General features: G+C 40.3%; 1 protein-coding gene across 4 annotated transcripts in view; it reads left to right on the top strand.

The window, feature by feature from the left end:
* The window catches only part of LOC124721611, a 248423-nt gene that overhangs the window by 212189 nt on the left and 8859 nt on the right, over positions 1-27375 (top strand). For all 4 annotated transcript variants that reach the window (XM_047246664.1, XM_047246666.1, XM_047246665.1 and 1 more), the window contains exons 6-7: positions 6731-6979; positions 22755-22918. In XM_047246664.1, the coding sequence (XP_047102620.1) occupies positions 6731-6979; positions 22755-22918 (413 nt within the window). The remainder of the gene's footprint in view (positions 1-6730; positions 6980-22754; positions 22919-27375) is intronic.

Below are 27375 nucleotides of genomic sequence, written 5' to 3' on the forward strand. Positions count from 1 at the left end.
AGGCCGACCCACATGTTTTATGCATAATAGGTGACTGGGTAACACGTAATTCCCAGCCCCAGGTCGACAAGTAGGGTTCACACATACCTCCTGATAAAGGCCAGGCCCAGGAAGGGGTGACTGCATGAGCTGTTACCTCCCAATCGTCAGTTGGTCCCACCGTGTGGAGTTCGGGAGGTGTGACATGAGGTGTGAACCATCGCTTAAGGTATGTGAGCTCCCCTCTGAGGGGCCCCCGGTTGAAAGGAGTGTGCAATCGGAGACACTGGCAGTCATAAGAGATTTTATCGCAATGATCCAATCATCTTCATCTCAGTTCATGTCCAATAGACGTAAATGGAATAAGGCTAAAGATTCAGTGACTCCCCCAGCTGCACCTCAGTTCCTCCTGGTGTCACATACCAAAGGAGGTGAGTCTTTTGCTACAGTGAATCTGTCTGTTATTCAGAAAAGTGGTGATGAAATTGCAGGCCTTGTAATATCCTGCTCTCGCTTACATAATGGGACTTTGCTTCTGGAGACCGACTGTGATTTTCAAGCCCACCTACTGTTTACAGTTTCACCCCTGCACAAATATCCATATGCCAAATTCTTTGTGTTGCATGGTGGTGTGATGGAGGGAGAAATCCAGCATTACCTCTCTGATAATGACATCAGTGCAGTACATTGGGTAGTGAAAAAGATTGATGCAAACTTAGTGCCTGCATGCTCTCTTTTTCTCACATTTGATTGAGTAGTGCTTCTATCAAAGATTAAGACAGGACGTAAAGTCATCACAGTCTGACCATACATTCCAAATCCGAGTGTCAACTTAATAACCACACTTGCATGTCCTGTCAGAACACAGCCAAATATGTTATTTGTGGTAGAGATGCTCATGAGGGCTATTGCCGGCCTCCTCCTCCTCCTCCCCACTGTATCAATTGTAATGATGACCATACCACTTCATCCCATGAGTGTCCTGTGTCTTGATGAGTAAGCTGTTCAGGAAATCTGGGTGAGTGAAAAAGTACCTTACCCTGTTGCTTGCAAGCCTTGCATTTTACCATCTGGCTATTATAGTGCCATTTTTGCTATTCCTCGCTTCACGAACAACATGGCTGTGCAGACTTGTGACCTCCACTTCAGAATTGCAGGTTTGAAATCGCCCATTATCACGGTAGCATACCAGTCTCCTTCTCCTCCCCCTGCTGTGAAATCACCTTCTACACAACCAGCAGGCCAGAAAGAACAAAAGGAACACTCCCACAAAGATGTTTTACGTCCCTCCAGCCAACAAACATTTGGGTCTTCGTCTGCCAATCGTAAAGGTTCTAATAATCGAATAAAGGCAAATAGTCTTCTCCTTCTCCATCTCGGAGGTCCTCTTAAACAGTATCGCCATGTTATACCCTCACCCAACTGGCCTCCATTTAGCTGGTGTGCACTGCCTATGGTTTTTCTGCCCTAGAGTCCACATACTGACCAAGGGAGAATGCTGACACCTATGTAAATTTCATGGTACAGGATTCTCTATCCCCAGCAACCTGTAGTAGTGAGTCGTCGAAGGCTGGCACCCAGCAGCTGCCGAGGTGACTGCCCTTAGTTTGTTCCATCCTACTCATTCCCCATCGTGACCCTTTTCCAATGGAATGTTCATGGCATTAGATCCAACAAGGAGGAATTACAGCTGCTCTTGGAATTGCAGCATCCAGTTGTTTTCGGCCTCCAAGAAATGTAATTGCATCCTCACAACCACTTTGACCTCTCATATTTCCTTCTGGTACAGTTTGGCCTTCCCCCTGAGGACAGCATTCCATGTCTTGGGGAAGGCATGCTGCTCATTCTGGTTGACAACCATAACCAAATATTCTCGTTGAACACCCAGCTGCAAACTGTAAGTTCGCATTTCCCTTCCTCATTTCACCTTTTCTATTTGTAACCCTTCATCATTTACTGTCACCAGAACAGATTTACTCGAGCATATTGGTCAGCTCTCTCACCCGTTTTTGCTGATTGGTGACTTAAATGCCCACCACTACCTCTGGGGCTCTTCGAGAATATGTCAGAGAGGCTCCCTCTTGACTGACCTTCTCGAACAACTCCACCTCATCTGTCTCAACACTGAAGCACCCACATTCCTTTCAGACTCCATGCACACCTATTTCTATTTGGACCTCTCATTCAAAATGGTTCAAATGGCTCTGAGCACTATGGGACTCAACTGCTGAGGTCATTAGTCCCCTGGAACTTAGAACTAGTTAAACCTAACTAACCTAAGGACATCACAAACATCCATGCCCGAGGCAGGATTCGAACCTGCGACCGTAGCGGTCTTGCGGTTCCAGACTGCAGCGCCTTTAACCGCACGGCCACTTCGGCCGGCTGGACCTCTCATTCTGCACTTGTCTGTTGTCTCTGACACATACTCGAGTGACCATTTCCTGTGCACTATCTGTTTACTGACTCCTACCCCATCTACATGTAAACCCAATTGCCAGGTCAAGGCCAACTGGAGGCTTTACTCCTCCGTGATGACCTTCAGCAAACAACAAATCCTCAGTTGTGACAACCAGGTAGAGTATGTTATGAACGTTTCCATACAACCGCAGAATGTTCCATGCCTCGCAATCTTTCTTTACTGCACTGTTTTCTGGCTTTCTGGTGGACTGAGGCATGCGGTGATATGATTCACAGTAGAGACTCGCACTCCCACTTCTAACCATCACCTCATGATGGCAAACTGTATTTGCTGTAAACAGTTGCATACACAGTATCGTCACATTCTTCAAGATAGCAAAAAAGCTAGCTGAATTTCCTTTACTTGTTCTGTTAACAGTTCCACTCCCTCTTCCGACATGTGGGTCAACCTCCATCAGCTCTCTGGGACCAAGGTTTATTCTCTGATTTCTGGCTGGACTGTACCATTGTGGACCCGTGGGCTGCTGTTTTGTGGAGTTTTTGATCTCTACCCATTATCGCCCCACCTTCCTCCCTGCAAAACGAATGGAGGAGGTTGAGGTGATATCCTTCCCCTTTCAGAATCATGAATGCTACGATGGTGCTTTTACTGTAATACCGTGAGGGAGCTTGGCTATGCTCTCACCTCATCCCAATCTTCCACCCCAGGACCAGACGATGTTCACATTCAGATGTTGCAGCACCTCTCTCTTGTGGGTAAGCACTTTCTCCTTCATACATACAGTTGCATTTGGGCAGATGTTGCATTTCCCAGATGCCAGCATGAAGCCACTGTCATACACATACTCAAGCCTGGTAAGGACAAACGCCCTCCTTTTAGCTACTGCCCCATTTCCCTCACGAGCTCTGTTTACAAGGCGATGGAACATATGATTCATCGCAGACTGGTATGGTGGCTCGAGTCTCACAATCTACTAACCACTGCACAATGTGGATTTTGTGCACACCATTCTGCAGTTGACAATCTCATCGCTTTGTCAACCCATGTTGATGGTTTTCTGCAGAAATACCAGACTGTGGTCGTGTTTTTTTATTTGGAGAAAGCCTAGGACTCAAGCTTATCTTCTTTAATATAGCCATTAACCGTATTGTGTCCTGTACCAGGCATCTCCACAGACTTGTCTCCTTGAGTGGTGTCTTAAGCAATATCTCAATTGTCTTTACCTGAGCATTGACAATGGCTTTTGCTTTTCCAATGACAAAACCATTTGTATGAATTTCTGGTGGTGCAATGGGTTTCTTCCAGTGTCTATACATGTCGAGCCCATTGCTCTTCCATTTGCTGAAATTACGAGATTCCTGGGGCTCATGCTTGAACTTTCTTGGTCCTTGAAACTTTCTTGATCCCCCCATGTCTTAACTGACTGCACACTGTACCCGGTCCCTCAGTGTCTAAGCAGTACTTCCAAGGGAGCGGATTGGACCACCTTCCTTCATTTATACCAATCCCTTGTCTGTTCAAAACTAGACAATGGATGTTTTGTTTGTTCATTGGTATGTATCTTGGACTTCATTTGCTTCCCAGGGACACTACTCTGTATTTGATCTGTCACTGTAAGTTTCACATGCAGCTTAGCGATAGCAACTTAGTGTATGCTGATGGCTTCAAAACTGACCATTGTGTTGGTTGTCTCTTCATCATTGGCAGTGACTATTTTTGGTATCAGCTTCTAGAACACTGCCCGATTTTTACAGTAGAGCTCTTTGCCATCTATCAGACCACCCAGTACATCCGGTGACACAGGCTTTTTAATCTGTCATATGCTCCGATTCTCTCAGTGGCCTTCAGAATCATCCCATAGAGCAGTGATGCCAAGAAAGTTGCCACTTGTTCACTGTTGAGAGAGACACCATGATGTTGATGTGAGCTCCTGGTCGCATCGGACTGAAGGGAAATATGGCTGCTTACACAGCTGCCAAAGCCGCTGTCCTACCACATCAGCCTGCTAGCTCTTCCATTCCTTCGGGCTATCTCCATGTTACTGTATGTTGACAGATGGTGTCAGTTTGGCATCACCACTGGTCTTCTCTTCGCAGGAACAAGCCCTGGGGAACTAAACCTCTCCTGATGGCTTGGCCAATCTCCTTTTGGCCCTTTCATCATGAAATCATTATTTTAGGTAGGCTGCATATTGGGCACTGCCTTCTTAGCCATCATCATTTGTTAAATGGTGATCCCCCACTACTTTGTACTCATTGTCATCAATCTTTGACGGTTCACCATTTCCTGACCCAATGCCCTTTTTTTAACTGCTTACATTTCAGTGTATGTTTGCCATCTGAGTTATTGGCTGTTTTAGCGAACAATGCACAGGCTGTCGATCATATTTTACGTTTTATCCACTGTACCAATATGGCGAAGGACATTTAATCTTGGGCAGGGCAGGGGCACTACGAATGTAGTGTGTGAACATTAAGATGGGAATGTGGGTCTCGCGGGGAGCATGCAAGGGATAAGTCCCTGCAGTCCCACTGTCCTCTGTGCCCTCGGTGACTCAGATGGATAGAGTGTCTGCCATGTAAGCAGGAGATCCCAGGTCCAAGTCCTGGTCAGGGCATACATTTTCAACTGTCCCTGTTGATGTATATCAACATCTGTCAACAGCTTAGGGTCATGATTTCATTATCGTTTCATTTAATCTTTGGTTAGGGGCCTCTGCTGTCTCTACAGTGTATTTTGTGGACCTTTCTCCAAGGGGGAGTCCTCGTTTTTAGCACTCTTTCATTCTGTCAGTTGGGCTTAGCATATAGTTGCTTTTAAATTTTTTTTTCTTATTAACATTCTAATGTTATGACATGGGTGCTTATGACCTCAATTGTTTTTGCACCCTAGAGGAAGAAAAAAAAATGGTGTACCAAGTTCTGTCGCATTTGTTGCATTCCAAAGGTGGAATTTAATTTATAATAATGGATGCTATATTTTGTCACTTGGATGGTAGAAACAGCTCTTGGCTGAAGCTGTTGGTTGGCTCATGTGAGAAACATCTGTCACAGTGAGGTCGTGACTCACCACGTGTATGAAGCTAGCTTCTGTCTGATTATGTGTGGAAATTGTATATTGCTAAGCTACACTACCAGTATTCTTAATTTTCCCCCTATTTCCTGCTCTGATTTTCCCCCTAACAAAGGAGCAACTTTTGGTGCATAATTGATGTGCCTAAATCTGATCTGTTACTCCTTATAAATGCACACACCTTTTCAGCTGGAAATATTATTAACATTCATCTTTTACTAATGTCAAATGACAAACATATTCATTAGCATATTTGCACCACAAGCTGGTACATTGGTATATAGCATATTGCACAATAGTTTTGACATATTTCTGTTTAGCATTGCATACTGATGTCAAGTATTTATTATTCTCTTTTACTTGTATTACTTACAGTTTTTCTAAGTTGTCACATAACATCGTCTTTTTGGAGATATAATTTTCATAAATGTGAGAAGTGAATAGGTTCAACTCACTCTTTAGATACAAAAGAAAAAGCTGTTGTTATTAAATCTATGATCAAATTTTGTGAACAGTACACTAACATTTTTATTTTCAACCTGCTGCTGATTGATCCTACCATATTTCTTACTGGCCACTCTTGGCTCCTCTCATGCACTATTATCTTGTCAACCTCGTATCAGCTATTCTCCTCCATGACCAATATGTCCTGCCTTTCATTTCCTTTCCTTTAATTTTTCTCTTCCCTTCCCCTTCCACCTTTCTTACCTTAATATATTTTTATATCTAACACTTTGTTTTAAGGAAAACATTGATTGCTACTCACTGGAAAGATAACACGTTAAGTTGCAGACAGGCACAACAAGACACTTACTCATAGCTTTCGGCCGAAATCTTCTTCAGTAAAGGAAACACACACACACACACACACACACACACACACACACACACACACACACACACATTCATTCACACAAGCAAGTGCACATCACACACACATGACTGGCATCTCCAGCAGCTGGGACTGGAATGCATTCTGGTCCAAGTTGCCAGAGATGGCAGTCGTGTGTTCGTGAAGTGTGATTGCTTCTGTGAATGTGTGTGTGTGTGTGTGTGTGTGTGTGTGTGTGTGTGTGTGTGTGTGTGTGTGTTCCTTTATTGAAGAAGTCTTTGGCTGAAAGCTATGGAGTTTCCATTGTTTAACACTTTATTTTATTTATTACAGATGCTTTAAGTTTAGATTGTAATGTTTCATCCTTAGTAGTGAAACTTTTTTGTTTTATCATCTTTTTTTATTTTTATTTATTTATTTTTCAGGGTGTGATTCCTATTCTACTGAGTTATGTACTCAGAGAAAGGCAGAGTGAAAAACTTGTTATGAGTTCACTAGTGACGCTGACCAATATAGCAGCTCTTCCAGATTGGCATGATGAGTATTATTCTTTGTTACACACTCTCTACAATCTTGTGGATTCAGCCCCCCCTCAGATGAAGCTGCAGGCTCTTAAACTTCTGGTGAATCTTTCCTGCAATGAGGATATGGTGCCTAGTCTACTTGCAGCTCAGGTAAGCCATGTGCATGTGCCAGCATTGCACCCATGATTTAATTCAGCCCAAGGTGCTTCTATGCATTTTGAGTGTTATTTATCAGTAGACTGTAATATAACAATATATTCACATTTTGGCAATCCTCAGATGTTTTGTGTAAAGTTTATCATTCTTTCAACATTTTTTTTATGAAATGTTGTCAAAATTAATAACTTTGTGTTACATATGGATGTAGACTGTGCCTGCAGTTTTGGCTAATGAGTGTCACTCCTTTCTCTGCAGCTTGAACTGGTGAGGTTTCATAGCTATTGGTGTCTGTTTGCATGCTGATTGGTTGCTGCAGATTTCATTCATGCATTTGGTGCAAAAGATGATGTTTATTGATGTGAAGAAGTATTATTAACTTTTGGTGGACCGCTTTCCTTTCTGTTTCAATTATTAGCATGTTTCTGAATTTTAATGGCTTATTTAAATAGTAAAGCCTCATAATTATAAAATTTGTATTGAGCTTGCATCTCTGCATATTTCACCATCCTGAATATTCAACAATAATGTTTCAAGTTCAGCTGTAATTTCACATGCAAAATTTTCACTGACAGTTAGTAGATACATTGAACTTTTGGCATTTCATTACTAAATCCTAAAATGATCAGTGTATAAAGAGTTTACATTTCACTCAATGTTCAGTATGTTATGCTCACCAAACATACTACACAGTCTGTTATTGCAGAAAATGGCAGAAAATACAAATAATCATCTCAGATTTTTGAAGATGATGGTCTTATCTGTAATGAAGCACACTCTGAAAAAGCTGAACAAATATCTAGTCAGGTTTCAAAGTGATGCAAAGACAAGCAACTTCTTTAAAATATCCAGGGAGTTGTTATTGTGCACTTCACAAAATGCAAAAACCTATTATTGTGTTATTACAATATCAGTGAGTCATATCTAGAATTAGTCAACTCACAAATACCTGTTTGTAACAACTTGTGAGGATAAAAAATGGGATGATCATGTGAACTGAATTGTAGTTTATGCTGTCTACAAAGGAGAGAATATTGCAAGTGTTTGTGGGACACCAACCAAGTTGGTCTAATGGGAGATATCAAACACATACCAAGAAGGGCAGAAGAAATGGTCATGTGTTTGTTTGACTCATGGGAGAGTATCCCAGAAATGCTGAAAAATCTGAACTGGCAAACCCTTGACAATATGCATCAACTATCCCACAAAGGCATTTAAGCAGTCAGTTTTCCTGTGCGACATATGTGGATGGAATGAATTGTAATAGAGAATAGGAAACAATTTGGATGATGTCCTATTTTTGCATACTGAAAGGAATGACAGGTGTTCTAAAATATGTGGTTTTTTGATTGTAACTATTATCATCAGTTAAGCTGTCTAATAACAAACAGTCTGAAAGAATATTCAATTACAGCTGTACAGAATTCCTATGTAAGAAGAGGCTCCATGATTTGCAGAGAATTTATAGACTTCACTGCTGTAGGTCTAAAGAAGAAACCACACCATTAGGGAGTCTCTCAAATAGAAAACATAATTAAATGAGTCATTGGTGTATTAGATAAAACAGGTGCTTTTACATTTACCTTCAACTCAGGCAGTTTTTTATTTATTTATTTATTTATTTATTTATTTTATTTATTTATTTATTTATTTATTTCCTGCAAGGAAAAACACTGTTACATCTGACTTATGGTATGATGACACATGCTAAACCCAATGACATGCTTTAAGGACGAGTGTATGAGAATATCGAGTTGGCCCACAAGGGACAGCCTACTGGTGGGAACTGTTGTATGGCCACATATGAACATTATTCATTATGCTCATTCTCTCAGGATTCTGTTAACTGCTCAGGAAATCACCCAGTGTATATCAAGAAGTGTCCATTGTTTGTAAAAGAAACAATTATCCAGTAATTTCAATTAAAAAAGTGGATTTTTAATTGCTGAAGAGAAAAAATTGTTTACATCACTGTAACTCCCCAATGTTCATGTCACCATGAAAATTACAGTGAGGAACACATACATATTCACACAAACTGTGCTTGTGCAATCAATAAAACATGTACTTACAAATGACGTGATGGATACCACGTTGTGCACAAAAATCTTGGTAAGTCTGTGAGATAAAACTGTGGACTGTGTGAGGTCCCATCTTTAGGCGTAAGAGAGCATCAACATTAAAGTGCTAAACCATGGTGTGGTAGTGAATCTTATAGTGATACGTACTGAGGAAAGAGGCCCAACCTTGAAATCAGTGGGCCCTCTTATACAGCAACTGTGGATTGAGACTAAAGACAAAAATTAATGGTTTGTGATCAGTCGTTATGTGAAACTTGTCACCATATAGAAACACGGAAATCTTCTTGTCAGCATAAATAATTGTGAGGATCTCCTCCTCTGTTTGAGAGTAATTCTTCTGTGCTGCATTAATTACCTTTGAGACTAAAGCAGTGTTGCTCAGTACCATCTGTATTATGTGGAGACAGCATGGCCTCCGTTGAGGCAGAACAGCCTCCACGTCATACTGACATACATCCATAGCCACAACAAGCTGATGACCCGGCTGTTATGTAGCCAGGCATGGGACAGGATGCCAACCATATTCCAATTTCCTGGGCTTTTCCACATTAGTAGGAGTACTTCAATAGCCACAACACATACTTCCTTGGAGGTTGTTCTCCAGAGTTTACTGCAGTAGTAGCTGGAGAGCCAGAGGTGGTTGGAAATGGAGCAGCAGAAAAACATGGCCGTGTCGGACAGAGCATCGACAGGCCTGTTAATATGGCCTCAAAATTTGCTGGCCTTTCCCTGCCCATGACAAAGCTGTCAAAGACTGTGAATCATATGAGAAGCACCTACAGCAGCACTTCACGGCTTTCAGAGTAACAGATGCTGACTCTCTTAAAGCTCTCTTTCTGTTTTGGATCTCTCCCCAAATGTATTACTTGTTATGGAAGTTAGTGTTACCCGCCCTCCTCCCCCCATTCAGGATCATGTGTCTCTTTCATTTTATGAAATGTATCAATTGCTGACTTCCTATTATTTCAAGCATACCCACATGATTTCTGTGAGAGTTCTGTCAGTGCAGAAAGCAATCCTATCAATCTTATCAGACATGCAGAGTTGTGAGGTTTAAGTTGAAAGTGTTGTTTCATTACATCTTAGTCTAAAGAATCGTAAGCAGACACAGTAGTCCAAGAAACTATCATTACGTCAGCCCCTCCAATAAGGAGATCCACCAATGGGCACTGCAGTTTGGAGATTTAAGGTAGCACATGCATTTGAAGTTTCCAGAGATTCAGGCCATCAAGTAGATTCCTGGGGTGATGTGAGTGGTGCAGTAGGCACAAGTGTTCATGCATGCCTTTGAAGGTGAAAGTCAGGGTGGTACAGCATGCCCGTCTGCTGTGCTCCACAAAAACGTGAGGATAGCAGACAAATTTCTGCAAGCCTGTGCCTCCCTGCCCCCCTTGTTTTGTTCAACATCATTGTCCACAATGACATTCCTGCTAGTCTTCTTGCCATCACTGTTGCAGGAAAGGACACACAGCAGGATTCTAGGTCGATGCCAGCTGTGGCTTCAAACCCTCAAGCTATGAACATTAATGTTGTTAGCAATGCATGTGACAATCCTGAAAATGTTTGTAACAAACTGTTCATCAATGGGTGTTACCAACAGCATGCTCCTTCAATTTCAAGTTGATAAGAGCGCGAGAACATCGCTTCTGAAGTCTAACACTTACCTGCACTTTGGTTCCCTTTTGCTCTCTGCTGCTTCACACTATCTTGTCAGTTGTAACTGCCAACAAATTCCTATTCTTGGACAGTTTATGCCAGAGATGACACACAAGGCAGTGGTGTGCTCATTGATAGCCCTTGTGGTGGGAAGTGCCTTTATGGGAAATTTGTTTTGCTTGGGTGCTTTTTTGGTGTTAGGATTCATGGTCACTGATTCGATAAGGTTCATGTCTGACCTCATGTCCTATCAAGAACTGGATGACCTGTGAAAGGAATATTTTGTCTTTTTTTTTCACCTTGGCTACACAAGGCCACTGACTACACAGTGTTAATCACCCTCGAACCCACAGGCCAGGCCTGGCACTTAATGATCAAGTAAAATAAGAACTAGACAGGTGTCATGGGACCAATATTGTCCAGTCAATGTTCTATACTGTTAATGATTAAGAAATCAGTGGGCAAGCTGTATCTTTGTGATGATTTCAGTGTAACAGTCTATTCACAGTCTGTAGGTGACATGTACCCTGTCCCCCGCCTGGAAGAACTCATCTCTGCAACCTTCAGTTTCAGACAGTGCGGGATGTGGATCTCAAGTGCTGTTTTGGTAAGTTATATCAGGGGCACATCGTTTCCCTACATGGGATATAGCTGACCATTGGTCATATTCCGGCTATTGTGGTCCTCCTATGAAGGAGCTCCCAGTTTATAAGTTCAATACAAAATCTGTGTTACATAGCTTGACTGAATCCAAACGAATTGCAAGCATCCCAAGAGTAGAGTCACGTCAGCACACAAATGAACCACAACGGATGAGAAAGAGAGCCCTCCACTCTGGGACTGTAATAGATAGGTTGCTAGTCCAATTTCTGACCAAGATGAGCCAGTGCCACATGTTTTATTATCTGCATGACCGTCATACCACCAGTGTGGAGAATGTTATAACATGGGGTTACCACAAATATCATTCCCAAAATTGTTTGCCAAATTGCTGTCAACTTTAATGATGATAGATGGTTATTATATGTCACTGGACATGTAAGCTGAGGATTGTTATAGAAAATAGATAAATATTGTAGCAATCAACAGTTTATGTTGATAATATTAAAATTTTAGAAGATAGATCGATAGTGTAGCAATCCACAGTCTGTGTTGATAAATATGAAAATTTTCTACCATGAAGCAATTGACTTCCTATAATAAGACAGAGACTGTACAGTTTCTGTAGTAAGAAACACACACAATTAAGCATCTAAATGTGAAGAAAATTAACATCTCACACAGGGATGCAGAAGGAAATTAAGACCCTGTACCTCTAGTTTCCCTGCTCATTCACTCCAGCTCAGAAAATAATTACACACCAGCAGTGACTGCCTGAATGCAAACACAGTACACAAGTCGTTAATAAACACAAATTAAAAACTTTGCCTCTGAAACCTTATGTTGCATCAGGATGATGACTTATCTGGAAATTTGAGACTTTTTAGGCAAACAGAATTTATTGGTAAAGTCGGGAAATTTTGTAAGATTAGAGAAACCTGAGAGAGTGTTCTGGAAGTTGAATTGTTTGTTAATGGAAATATATATTCCATGTCATTTTGTTACAAATTATTCTGAGCTTCTGCTTTAGAAATGATCTGCTCTGTAGTCATGTAAGTAAAGGCAAAGAAGACCAGTGAATTGTTGTAATGTGTGTTGCTCGATGACTGTCACCTGTGGCATCCTCACTGACCTTGAGAATCTTTGTCTTTGCCATGTGTTTGTGTATGTATGTATGTATGTATGTATGTATGATTATGTGTCTGATGTCGTGCATAAATAAAGTCTATTTATTATACATTCCATTGACAACAGTTTGTAGCATGTCCCTGTGACAGATCCTCATATGCTTGAGATTATCACATAATGACACAGTGTGGCACTGAATAGTAATGGGTGACAATAATGAAGGAATTTACAGGGATGAAAAGAACTTGTAACATACAAAATTGTTGATAAATTTGGAAATTCTAGTTGAACTTGGAATACAATGAAGGCTTTCACAACCGGATGGACCACGGCCATATAACCCGGAAGAATTATCAACAACAGAACTTGGAATAATCACTAATAAGTGTCATGGCAACTCAAAAACTTGCATTGTGGCCATGAAAAGTAGTGAATTGAAACTTACTCTCATCTCCAATGGAAGTTGGGTCAGGAAAATGTGGAATGTCATCATTGAAAAGCATAGAAATTTCAGGTAATCTTTGGATGAAACAAAGTTGCCAGCCTGCATCAAAGCCTGTAGGATAAGTATGTTTGTGTGGCTGAAAATTCTCGGTTGATGACTGGATGTGCCCACACTACATCTACCTATGTCACACTGGAAAACAGTAGCAACTTAAAGACTGCCGAGGATTTTGTTACCTATTACACCAACTAAATCATTTACTCATGTGGTTTTGATGTTGTTTCCAATAGAGTACTAAAAATTTGTTCTCATTATAATAAGCCCAGTCTAATCTGAAGTATAAGGTATTTCTCCAGAGAGATTGAAATATGTCATTGTTAAATCCCTCTTTTAAGGATACAGGGTACTTTTCCGGCTCAATATTATCTAAAAATCAACACCTATTTCTTTCAGGCACTGTTTATAATGTATATGTTTTACAGATTCTTTGTTGATACCAGGTAATGCAGCACACTTTCTAAACAGATTAGAAATATCTTGAATATTTTTAACCTGCTTAGAGTTTTAAAAAAATTACAAAGAAATTGATGTTTTTTTTTCCAAAATGCTTCCTCAAATTGAGGTACCATTTAATCCAATGTTATACATTTGAAGCAGACCAAATTTTGACCATATATGTATGACATGATGGCTGAGGTATTAGACCTATTTAATTCCACCTATTATGTATATTACAAGGATTAAAAAATATCACATCTTACATTATAATTTTTTCATAATAAAAACGTTATTTTTCTATAATTTAGTTGATTCTGCAATAAAGCTTAAGTCTGCTACATAAGGTGGACTATTGCAAGTTACAGAAAAAAATTAGAGCAATGTTTTATAAACTTTACAAAATATTTGTACCTGAATTCTGAAAAATACAACTTGTGGGAAATTGCGAATGAAGATATGAGTCCAATTAAAATGTGCCTCAGAACATTCCTGAACCATAGACTTCATCCTGCAGCATTTCTTCATCTTCAAGCTTCCCCTTGGCATTCCTTTTAGCACTTCTTGCTTCTTTGGTAACTTGTAGAGCGAATCATTCATCTGCATGCACCCGATGTCTGTCACACGCAAGCAATTGATCCTGCATATTAGAGAAACATTTTATGCCTAAATTTCTCAGGCTTCCAACCCTCCTATCTCTCCATCATTGAAACATATCACTGCATCTACTGCACCAACTTTTAATGTATTCAGACCACAAAAACATTCTTGGGTAATCTTTCCCATATACAATGGTTGAAACTTTCATTTGTGTTCGGAGTGCCCCATGAAGACATTTACTAAGCAAAACAGGACCAGTCAGGTCTCTAAAAATTGGTTTTATTTCATTCATAACAGGCTCTGGAAGAGAATGGTTATGATGGTATATTTGATCACTTTATTTTGCTTTTTGGTAACCACACCAAGAATCTGCTCCTTTAGGGCAAAGTCCAGGATGATCATCTGTGGACAACTTATGAAAGTAGATGGCCCATACAGTTTTTCTCATTGCTGTAACATCATTCAGAGGTGCTGTTTGTCTAATGGGCTGTCCATAATAACTCTGAATAAGATCTATTTCAGTTTCTGTCAATCTGCCTTGTCCAGATAGAGACTTTCCATCAGATAGCAACTTCCCTTTCATTTCTCTTCATAGCTTCCTCAATCTAGCACCCATCCTCTTTTGCACATGTCCACAACACTCCAGTTTTGTCACCAAGGTATCACCATAAACATTGAACTCATTAATTTTATCGAAAGCTTTAGAGTCCCCAATGCCTAGGTACCTCGTATATCTAACATTATAAACAGGCACCGACCTCTGAAATATTTTTAAAGCTCCACCACACTCCGTTCCTCTACTGTAACTATCATAATGCTTTAGACACAACCACCAAGGCATCTAAAAGTATTTTTATGTACTTGCTGAACCTGCTGGGAGGAGGAAGAAGGTCCATCAAATCACAAAACGTTTGAGCAGCCTTTTCTCCTTTTCGTATTGCACACATTGCATGTACTAACTTCAAATTCACATCATATGAATTATGCAAAATGTTCGAAGTCATTTTCGAGGTAGATTTATTGTAGGATCTACACACAACAACTAATTTTAATGCTAAACCCTTCATGATACTACATCATTACATTGTTTACATTTTGCCACATCCTTTATCAAAGAAGATAAAGAGTTGAATCAGCAGGAGGTGAGCCATGTGGGAGTTTCTTCCCTGAAGAACTGATACATAGGTTACTTTCAACAGTGTGACTTTCTTTGTTTGTGAACTGGTTACCACGGAATTTCCTTTTATTGAATTTCTTGATGTGTGGCATAGTTCATATTTATTGCACACTAAAGGATGCGTACTTCCACAAATACATGTAGCACTGTCTGCCCCGATAGCTGAGTGGCCAGTGTGATGGATTGCTGTCCTACAGGCCCGGGTTCGATTCCCGGCTGGGTCGGGGATTTTCTCCGCTCAGGGACTGGGTGTTGTGCTGTCTTCTTCATCATTTCATTCCCATCTGACACGCAGGTCGCCCAATGTGCCGTCGAATGTAATAAGACCTGCTCCAAGGCGGATGGACCTGCCCCTCAATGGGCCTTCCGGCCAATGATGCCAAACGCTTGTTTCCATTTCCAGGTAGCACTTGGGCAACAAACATCCAGCAACATGTGAACAAACTGCTTCAGTGAAACAAAAGTAAATACTAGCATATATATACACTCCTGGAAATGGAAAAAAGAACACATTGACCCCGGTGTGTCAGACCCACCATACTTGCTCCGGACACTGCGAGAGGGCTGTACAAGCAATGATCACACGCACGGCACAGCGGACACACCAGGAACCGCGGTGTTGGCCGTCGAATGGCGCTAGCTGCGCAGCATTTGTGCACCGCCGCCGTCAATGTCAGCCAGTTTGCCGTGGCATACGGAGCTCCATCGCAGTCTTTAACACTGGTAGCATGCCGCGACAGCGTGGACGTGAACCGTATGTGCAGTTGACGGACTTTGAGCGAGGGCGTATAGTGGGCATGCGGGAGGCCGGGTGGACGTACCGCTGAATTGCTCAACACGTGGGGCGTGAGGTCTCCACAGTACATCGATGTTGTCGCCAGTGGTCGGCGGAAGGTGCACGTGCCCGTCGACCTGGGACCGGACCGCAGCGACGCACGGATGCACGCCAAGACTGTAGGATCCTACGCAGTGCCGTAGGGGACCGCACCGCCACTTCCCAGCAAATTAGGGACACTGTTGCTCCTGGGATATCGGCGAGGACCATTTGCAACCGTCTCCATGAAGCTGGGCTACGGTCCCACACACCGTTAGGCCGTCTTCCGCTCACGCCCCAACATCGTGCAGCCCGCCTCCAGTGGTGTCGCGACAGGCGTGAATGGAGGGACGAATGGAGACGTGTCGTCTTCAGCGATGAGAGTCGCTTCTGCCTTGGTGCCAATGATGGTCGTATGCGTGTTTGGCGCCGTGCAGGTGAGCGCCACAATCAGGACTACATACGACCGAGGCACACAGGGCCAACACCCGGCATTATGGTGTGGGGAGCGATCTCCTACACTGGCCGTACACCACTGGTGATCGTCGAGGGGACACTGAATAGTGCACGGTACATCCAAACCATCATCGAACCCATCGTTCTACCATTCCTAGACCGGCAAGGGAACTTGCTGTTCCAACAGGACAATGCACGTCCGCATGTATCCCGTGCCACCCAACGTGCTCTAGAAGGTGTAAGTCAACTACCCTGGCCAGCAAGATCTCCGGATCTGTCCCCCATTGAGCATGTTTGGGACTGGATGAAGTGTCGTCTCACGCGGTCTGCACGTCCAGCACGAACGCTGGTCCAACTGAGGCGCCAGGTGGAAATGGCATGGCAAGCCGTTCCACAGGACTACATCCAGCATCTCTACGATCGTCTCCATGGGAGAATAGCAGCCTGCATTGCTGCGAAAGGTGGATATACACTGTACTAGTGCCGACATTGTGCATGCTCTGTTGCCTGTGTCTATGTGCCTGTGGTTCCGTCAGTGTGATCATGTGATGTATCTGACCCCAGGAGTGTGTCAATAAAGTTTCCCCTTCCTGGGACAATGAATTCACGGTGTTCTTATTTCAATTTCCAGGAGTGTGTGTGTGTATATATATATATAGGTCATTTTTCATTTGAAACTGTATAATGTATATATCAATGCAATCAGGAAAGACTATAGAATTTAATAAATTCATAAACAAATTTCAATTTTTCCACCATTAATAAGTACTCTGAATCCTTAAGAAAGGTGGTAAGAGAGATGTCAATAACTACAGACCTGTTTCACTGCTGACATCATGTTCCAAAAGTTTTGAGAAGGGACTCTGTTCTAGAATAATATCTCACTTAGCAACAATAATATCCTCACCCAATCATAATTTGGGCTTCAGAAGGTTTGTTCTACTGAGAATGCCATTTGCATGTTCACTCACCAGCTTTTACAAGCATTAAATAATAAAATAGCCCTGGTTGCGCATTTTACTGTGTGGATCACAGTATTCTCCTAGGTAAATTGAAGTTTTATGGGATTGGAAGTGTACCCAACCAATGGATAATGCCATATTTAACCAAAATAATGCATGAAGTTGTACTTACTAATTCAACAAATATAGTCTGCTGACATAATTCTGACTGGAGAGAAATTACGTATGTGGTTCCCCAAGGCTCAGTCATAGGTTTTTTGTTGCTCCTCATGTATGTAAACAATCTTCTGTCTATTATACAACAAGCAGAATTAGTTCTTTTTGCAGATTACACTAGACTGTAATCAGTCCATGAATACATAAAGAGACATAAGATATGATAAACAAAGTTCTTAAAAGTATCATTGACTGGTTTCCTGTGAATGGTCTCTCCCTCACTTTTAAAAAGACACAACATATTCATTTCTGCACTTCTAGTGGTACTACACCACTGATAAACATAACACATGGGGAGGAAATAATAAACAGAGTGAAAACTTCAAAATTCTTAGGGGTCCATATTGTTGAGAATCTACATTGGAAAAAACGCTCTTTGGAACTCCTAAAACAACTTAATTCAGGCATATTTGCACATAGAATTATTTCAACTCTTGGAGAGAGACAAATCAGTAAGTTGACATATTTTGCATTTTTCATTAATTAATGTCATATGGAATATTGTTCTGGGGTAAATCAACTTAAAAAATTAAAATCTTCATTGCACACCAACATACTCTAATATGTGGTGCTCACCCATGAGCGTCGTGTAGACATTTCTTTAAGAAGTTGGGCATTCTGTCTACTACTTCACAGTATATTTACTTCCTCATGAAGTTTGCTGTAAATAATCCTCAACAATTCAGAAGAAACAATTATGTACATAATTACAATACCAGAAGGAAAAATTACATTCATTACTTCACATTAAGATTGTCTTTAACACAAAAAGGGATGCACAATGCCGCAACAAAAATTTTTGATCATTTACCTAGTAATGTAAAATGCCTGACAGACAGCAAAGCAAGCGAAGTAAAATTTGAAAGCAAACTGAGAAAGTTTCTCCTTGACAACTCCTGTTATTCCATAGAACAGTTTCTATTACTGTAGTTTCTAAAAGGTGGTGGGCAGGACTTACTAGCTCACAACATATGTATAACTTTTCTCTTTTTGGAAAAGAAGAAGAAACAACTTAGAAATGTTCTGATTGCAACCATATGCACAAGTTAATTTGCAATGTGAATTTGAAATGACTCATTCCTCATCATTATGATCTATCATGCAAAATGATCCATGGAACATGAAACTAATTAACTAACAGGCAGGATTAGATTAGATTAGATTAATACTAGTTCCAGGGATCATGAATACGATATTTCGTAATGATGTGGAATGAGTCAAATTTTCCAATACATGACATAATTAAGTTAATTTAACAACATAATTAAGTTAATATAACAACTTTTTTTAAATTTTTTTTATAATTTTTTTGTTTGTTTTTTTTTCTTTTTTTTCTTAATTTATATCTAAAAATTCCTTTATGGAGTAGAAGGAGTTGTCATTCAGAAATTCTTTTAATTTCTTCTTAAATACTTGTTGGTTATCTGTCAGACTTTTGATACTATTTGGTAAGTGACCAAAGACTTTAGTGCCAGTATAATTCACCCCTTTCTGTGCCAAAGTTAGATTTAATCTTGAATAGTGAAGATCATCCTTTCTCCTAGTATCGTAGTAATGCACACTGGTATTACTTTTGAATTGGGTTTGGTTGTTAATAACAAATTTCATAAGAGAGTATATATACTGAGAAGCTACTGTGAATATCCCTAGATCCTTAAATAAATGTCTGCAGGATGATCTTGGGTGGACTCCAGCTATTATTCTGATTACACGCTTTTGTGCAATAAATACTTTATTCCTCAGTGATGAATTACCCCAAAATATGATGCCATATGCAAGCAATGAGTGAGAATAGGTGTAGTAAGCTAATTTACTAAGATGTTTATCACCAGAATTTGCAATGACCCTTATTGCATAAGTTGCTGAACTCAAACGTTTCAGCAGATCATCCATGTTTTTCTTCCAATTTAATCTCTCATCAGTGGACACACCTAAAAATTTTGAATATTCTACCTTAGCTATATGCTTCTGATTAAGGTCTTTATTTATTAATGGCGTCATACCATTTACTGTACGGAACTGTATGTACTGTGTCTTATCAAAATTCAGTGAGTCCATTTACAAGGAACCACTTAGAAATTTCTGAAAGACGTTATTGACAATTTCATCAGTTAATTCTTGTTTGTCAGGTGCGATTACTATACTTGTGTATCATCAGCAAAGAGAACTAACTTTGCCTCTTCATGAATATAGAATGGCAAGTCATTAATATATATTAAGAACAACAAAGGACCCAAGACCGACCCTTGTGGAACCCCATTCTTGATAGTTCCCCAGTTTGAGGAATGTGCTGATCTTTGCATATTATGAGAACTGCTTATTTCAACTTTGTGCACTGTACCACTCATGCCACGGTACTTGAGCTTGTCTAGTAGAATTTCATGATTTACGCAATCAAAAGCCTTTGAGAGATCACAAAAAATCCCAATGGGTTGTGTTCGGTTATTCAGATCATTCAAAATTTGATTGGTCAAAGCATATAAGGCATTTTCTGTTGAAAAACCTTTCTGGAAACCAAACTGATATTTTGTTAGTACTTCATTTTTACAGATATGTGAAGCTACTCTTGAATACATTACTTTCTCAAAAATTTTGGATAAAGCTGTTAGAAGGGAGATTGGACGGTAATTGTTGACATCAGATCTATCCCCTTTTTTATGCAAAGGTATAACAATAGCATATTTCAGTCTATCAGGGAAAATGCCCTGTTCCAGAGAGCTATTACACAGGTGGCTGAGAATCTTACTTATCTGTTGAGAACAAGCTTTTAGTATTTTGCTGGAAGTGCCATCAATTCCATGTGAGTTTTTGCTTTTAAGCAAGTTTATTATTTTCCTAATTTCCAAGGGAGAAATGGGTGAGATTTCAATTCTATCAAATTGCATAGGTATGGCCTCTTCCATTAACAGCCTAGCATCTTCTAATGAACACCTGGATCATACTATATCCACAACATTTAGAAAATGATTATTAAAAATATTTTCAACTTCTGACTTTTTGTTCGTAAAGTTTTTATTCAATTTGATGGTAATACTGTCTTCCTGTGCTCTTGGTTGACCTGTTTCTCTTTTAATAATATTCCAAATTGTTTTAATTTTATTATCAGAGTTGCTGATTTCAGACATGATACACATACTTCTGGATTTTTTAATAACTTTTCTTAATATAACACAGTAGTTTTTATAATGTTTGATAGTTTCTGGGTCACTACTCTTTCTTGCTGTCAGGTACAGTTCCCTTTTCCAGTTACAAGATATTTTTATACCCTTAGTAAGCCATGGTTTGTTACATGGTTTCTTACGAGTATATTTAACTATTTTCTTGGGGAAGCAGTTTTCAAATGCATTTACAAAAGTGTCATGAAATAAATTATATTTTAAATTGGCATCAGGTTCACAGTACACCTCATCCCAGTCTAACTGCTGTAGGCTTTCCCTGAAATTTGCAATTGTTAAATCGTTGACTGAACGTACTACTTTGGAGGACTGTTTAATACTGCTGAATGGAGCTATATCATGTATTGTAACTAGCTGTGCACCATGATCAGAAAGACCATTCTCAACAGGCTGAGCATTTATCTGGTTAAACTTATCTTGGTCTATAAAGAAGTTATCTATCAGTGAGCTGCTATCCTTTACCACCCGAGTAGGAAAATCAATAACGGGTGTCAAATTGAAAGAACCGAGTAAAACTTCAAGCTCATTTTTCCTATTACCCTCTTTCAGAGAATCTGCATTGAAGTCCCCACAAATAATAATTTGCTTCCCCCTGTCTGACAGATAGCACAACAAGGAGTCCAAATTTTTCAGAAATAGATGAAAATTTCCTGATGGGGACTTATATACAGTTACAATTATAAATGTGCCTTTATTTAATTTAAGCTCACAGGAACATGCTTCTATATGTTTCTCTACACAATTTTTTTTTTGTTTCTATACTTTTTGCACAATGATAACTTTTGACGTGTATGGAAACTCCTCCTTTCTCCATATTTTCTCTAATTACATGTGCAGAGAGCTTATATCCACTTACATTTACCTCATATCAGTAACAATGTGATGCTCAAACAGGCATAGTATATCTATTTCATCCTCAGCTTTTACATCTTCTAAACAAACCAGAAGCTCATCTGTTTTATTCTTTAAACTCCCAATATTTTGATGAAATATACTTACATTATTTTTAATTATACTTTTATGAGAACCTTTCCTTATTCTAACATTTGCAGTACTCTCCTGTCTGAGTTTCTCATTGTGCTTAGGCCTAGTTCCTATACCAGTGGTCACATGGTGTTCAGAGAGGCAGATTATGTCAACTGGGTTGGGTGACTTTAATTCATCAATGCAATTACCTAGGACTGAGATACAACTTGGTGAAGATAAAATTTCTGGTGATTGGTGAAAATTTATAATTGACAGCTGTGATTGGTGATCCAATGTGCTAGAATTGTGCTGTTTAATTTCTTTCCTAAACTGAAGATTTGTTTCAATCCTGACCTCTCGTAGAACTTGACATCTTTCTGTCTTACCTATCCTAAAAAAGGTACTGCTCCAAAACCTGTAACCACTGGTATTTTACCATTCATGGCAGTGCATCCCCCCGCCCCTTAAATTTCCTGCTATTACCCCAGCCAGTTTACCCTTCCCTTTCCTGTTGAGATGTAGGCCGTGCCTGGTATAGTCCCACCTACTGAGAGAATCAACGGGAACCACACCAATATGAGCAAGGCAATGCACTTGTGTATAAAAAAGAAGTGTTGAAGTTTTTGTAATATCTCAGCATATGAATGACAGAGATCAGAGTTCAGTACCTTGTATGACACACAGTTGTAATACACCACTTATACCCATGAAAACTCACTTTATGCAAGTAGCAAACTGACTCATGCTAAGCTGTGAAAATGTAGGTGTTACATGTTGGTGCACTAAGTAGCAGTGTTTGGAAACATCCAAGTTGTAAAAAAAAAAAAAAAAAAAAAAAAAAAAAATATGTAGAGTTATCACATGACCTTATTTGATTACAAGCTCAAGCTCAAAACTCGTGAAAGAGTGGACCATGGGGGAGAAGGGAGGGATGGTGTGGGGGGGGAGTGGTATTCATACAAAATGAGAAATAATTATAAATCATTTTCTGTTTCAGGCTCCTCGAAGGCTTATCTATTTACTCGACCCATCTACAAATGAAGAAATACTGCTTCGAGTAACAACTCTCTTAGCGAATTTGACAACTGTTGCAAAGGACCAGAATTTGGATCCAACAATTGATTTGCCAGCAGAAGATAAAGCAGCTTCACCAGATACAATGTTAGTATTTTTAATACTCTGTGGCAGTGTAAGTTTGAATATTTATAAGTTATATTATGGAAAATCTACCATCCTCTACGGGCAGTGGACAAAGTTAGCCATTTTGAGATTTCATTCTTTATATCTTATTCGTTCCTTTCTGTGAGGCAGATGGAACAATTTTGGCATCACATTTCATTGTGGAGCACTTAACCTTCTGTGTGATTAATCAGCACCACCATACGTGTTATTTGTTATATATTATTGTTATATTTTATAATCTCTTTATAACAATAACTCCAGAACAGGCAATAGCCTAATCCTTGAAAGAAACGTGACAATAACCTTTTCTCGTAAAGATAATGTGGAAATTCTCATATTTTTGGAATACACCGACACCATCTTTTGTTTTCACAGTTAACTATCACATTTCTGAAAGTATTCTGAGCGAGCGGTATCTGCAGTCACTGTGGTGTTCTGTTGATGTATCACAGTGTTGAACATTAGAGACTTCCAGCAAAACTGTGTGGTAGTAACTGCATAAAAAGTTTATGATAAAGCAAACTGACTCATGCTAACCTGTGAAAATGTAGGTGTTACATGTTGGTGCACAAAGTAGCAGTGTTTGGAAACATCCAAGTTTACGAGAAAAGGTTATTGTCACGTTTCTTTCAAGGATTAGGCTATTGCCTGTTCTGGAGTTATTGTTATAAAGAGATTATAAAATATAACAATAATATATAACAAATAACACGTATGGTGGTGGTGATTAATCACACAGAAGGTTAAGTGCTCCACAATGAAATGTGATGCCAAAATTGTTCCATCTGCCTTGTGTAAATCCAGTGGTTCAAAGAGTGCAAAACCTGTGCTACTGACCAATGGAAATATGTAATATGTCTGAACTACGCTGTTCTTATAATATGATGTTTTTACTTAGATGGATCTGCTTGGAGAGACAGTGAGGATGAGTTATTTGATAACGATATTAGTAAGAACTCTTTCACAGGTTACAAAAGCAACTGTCTTAAGCAGCGTACATCAGCAGGTGTAACACTACAGCATTATGGTTGAAAAGAGATGTAATTGATAGTTTGTCTGAACCCAAAGGATTTGAAAGTGATATTGAAATACCTAGAAAAAATAATGGTATAGACACAAATTTGATTGAAAAGAAACTGATTTTCGTCCACTTAATCACGCATTTGATGAGTCACCTTCAGGACGCAACCATCAACAAGAGTGTGATCGAAGCATCCTGTCATTCTTCATGTTATTTTTCATAGAAGATACTGTGCTGATAAGTACACAGACTGGAGGTTTTAAGTGCCTTGATTTCTGTTTCATATATGAAGTACACAAAAAGTAAAAATATAGCATACACATCAGATAGATAAAAATAATAAGTGAGCGTCAATTTATTTATTATACTGAATTGTTCGTGTATCAACAAAAAACATTCACACATCTCGATTTCTATTGCCTTGAAGACTTTATTGCACATATACACGCTAAAGGTACTGTTTCACACATTTCCAAAAATGGTTCACACCAATGAACATCTTCTCTTTGTGGCTGTCGACGGACGAAACATACATGAAAGGATGGACATTTCAGATTATATACACCCGATTTTGAAAGTTACATTAAAATTCTGAAATATTACTAACTGTGTGACAGAAATATGTTAACTGTGTCTGATGGACAAGAAGTTATCAAAATTTCCTACAGAATGAGAGCTGTTCTACAGATGTACTGTTTATCGAGTATCTGATGGTGATTCAGATTCCCTACCTAGCTCGAGCATCGATAAAGGGAACTCATCAGAGATAGTCGGGCTCCAAACTACAGCCACAGCTTTTGTGTGCATGAGGCACCACAAGAAGCACATCAGGTGGGGTGGTCATGCCCGTTGACTAGGGTGTGCTGCAAAAATATCGTGGCCTGGCTCACCTCAGTCAGTGTGTCATTAGTACCTGAAGCATTTAGTTACACACCAGTGAATAGTAGTCTTGAACTTGCCTGATTTATGTTTGTGAATTGTACTTCTCTACTTCTCCTTAAATTGTTGTATACGCTTAAGATGACTTTGCTACACTCTGAGCTTCTTTTTGTTGTCCATTCACTTCTTGAACTACTATGTGAAAGTTGTTATAAACTGTGTTCTACCCAAACAGAGGATAGAAAAGTGGCAATGAGAACTGTCTCACAGTGCAAGTAGTCCAGTGAAGCATTGATCATGAGTTTCTATAGTTGTGGCAGCAGCAGTTGCGACAACAATCTCAGCAGCAGGAAAAATGGTGAGATTTATAGCAACAGCAGTAAAAACAGTGAGAACTGAAACAGTAGGTGGTTGCATTTTGCTCACCTCCCCCTCCACCGTTTGCTTGTTTCGATGAGGCAAATGAGACTAAAGAGGTCTGTCACATCATTTTATTCTTTAATGGGAGGCAAGTCAAATAACTGTCCCTGAACATCACTATGCACTCTTATTGTCTTCTAGTAGTAAACCGTATGAAATAAAGTAAAAACTATGCTCACTCTCCGATGCTAGTAGTTTGACTTTTTCTGATGATGTTTGTGGTTTATAGACTGACTATTGTGGTTACCCAGCTCACACTGTTGCAGCTAGGCTCAAGTTCTGTCAGTGTGTTAAACAACATAATCAGTTGTATGCAGCATAGTCAAATGGTTCAAATGGCTGTGAGCACTATAGGACTTAACTTCTGAGGTCATCAGTACTCTAGAACTTTGAACTACTTAAACCTCACTAACCTAAGGACATCACACACATCCGAGCCTGAGGCAGGATTCGAACCTGCGACCGTAGTGGTCGCGCGGTTCCAGACAGTAGCATCTAGAACCACTCGGCCACCCCAGCCGGCGCAGCATAGTCTTTTGGTGTTGTCATTGTTGGTAGTATTAGTCACCATAGTGTTCTCCGATCAACTAATGACTTCCAGTCGTCATCTGATTTATTGCTCGAACAGTCCACGGGTATACTGCTGGTTCATAGTGTCCAGCGGGCACAATATTTCGGCGATCAGACATGTCGCCATCGTCAGGTGCACTGACGAACTGAGCTCCTGAGGGCGGGTGGCCGATTTAAATCCTCTCCCCCCGCGGGCCGCTCTCTTCGCCATCCGCACCCGTACACTGGCGGTCGCGAAGACGTGGGCGTCGGAATCTGTCGTAGCGTCGATGTGCTTGCTACGTCTGCCCTGGTCACCAGTTCGTACTTCTTGCTGAGAGTCTTCTTAATTACATTCAGTGCCGGATCCCAAGCCTTGCTGAGATTGTAGCTGCAATAACAGTTGATAAGATCGTCCCTGGTGCGAATTTCGATAGCCTCCCTTATAACGCTGTCCAAATATTTAGAGGTTTGAGCCAGGATCTTGGTACGCTCATAATCCGTCTCGTGTTTCTCAGACAAATAATGCTCTGCTACCACCAACTTATTTGGATATTTCAGGCAAGTGTGTCTTTGATGTTCTCGGCAACGATCTTCTATGGTGCATACTGATTGTCCGATATAAGTCTTCCCACACTCACAGGGAATTTGGTATATGGCAGCTTTCCTCAAACCGAGGTCATCTTTCACACTTCCCAGTAATGCCCATCATTTTATTGGGTGGGCAAAAGACGGTTTTAACTTTGTGTTTCTTTAATATACAGCCGATTTTCCCCGATAGTGCTCCATTGTACGGAATAAAGGCAGTGGCTACCTTTTCTTCCTTGACTTCATCAGTCTCCACAGGTTGTGCTGTGGTGGTGGGATGGAGAGCACGTCTAATCTGCCATTCCGAGTACCCGTTTTTTCGGAACACGGTTTTGAGGTGTTCCAATTCCTGGGGCAGATTCTCTGCATCTGAGATGCTGCGCGCCCTGTGTACTAGTGTTTTTAGTACTCCATTCCTCTGAGAAGGGTGGTGGCAGCTGTCTGCATGCAGGTACAGGTCAGTGTGTGTTTTCTTCCTGTACACACTGTGACTCGGGGTACCATCAGCTCTTCTCTTGACCATGACATCCAGGAATGGTCATCTTCCTTCTGCTTCAGTCTCCATAGTGAATTTGATGTTTGGATGTATGGAGTTTAGGTGCGTAAGGAAGTCCAGGAGCTTGTCCCTACCATGGGGCCAGATGACGAACGTGTCATCGACATAACGGAAAAAACACGTAGGTTTCCACTTGGATGACGCCAAGGCTTCCTCCTCGAAGTACTCCATGTACAAATTTGCGACCATTGGCGAGAGTGGGCTGCCCATTGTGACTCCATCTGTTTGCTCATAGTAATCCCCATTAAAAAGAAAATATGTTGAGGTCAAGACATGCCTAAAGAGTTCGGTGGTCGTCTCGTCAAATTTCTGCCCAATTAGCTCGACTGACTCTCGTAGAGGCACCCTGGTGAATAGTGAAACCACGTCGAAGCCCACTAGGATATCAGTGTCTTTCAGTCTGAAGTTGTCTAGATGTTTCAC

Source organism: Schistocerca piceifrons, chromosome X (genome assembly GCF_021461385.2).
Source record: "Schistocerca piceifrons isolate TAMUIC-IGC-003096 chromosome X, iqSchPice1.1, whole genome shotgun sequence".
NCBI lineage: Eukaryota > Metazoa > Arthropoda > Insecta > Orthoptera > Acrididae > Schistocerca > Schistocerca piceifrons.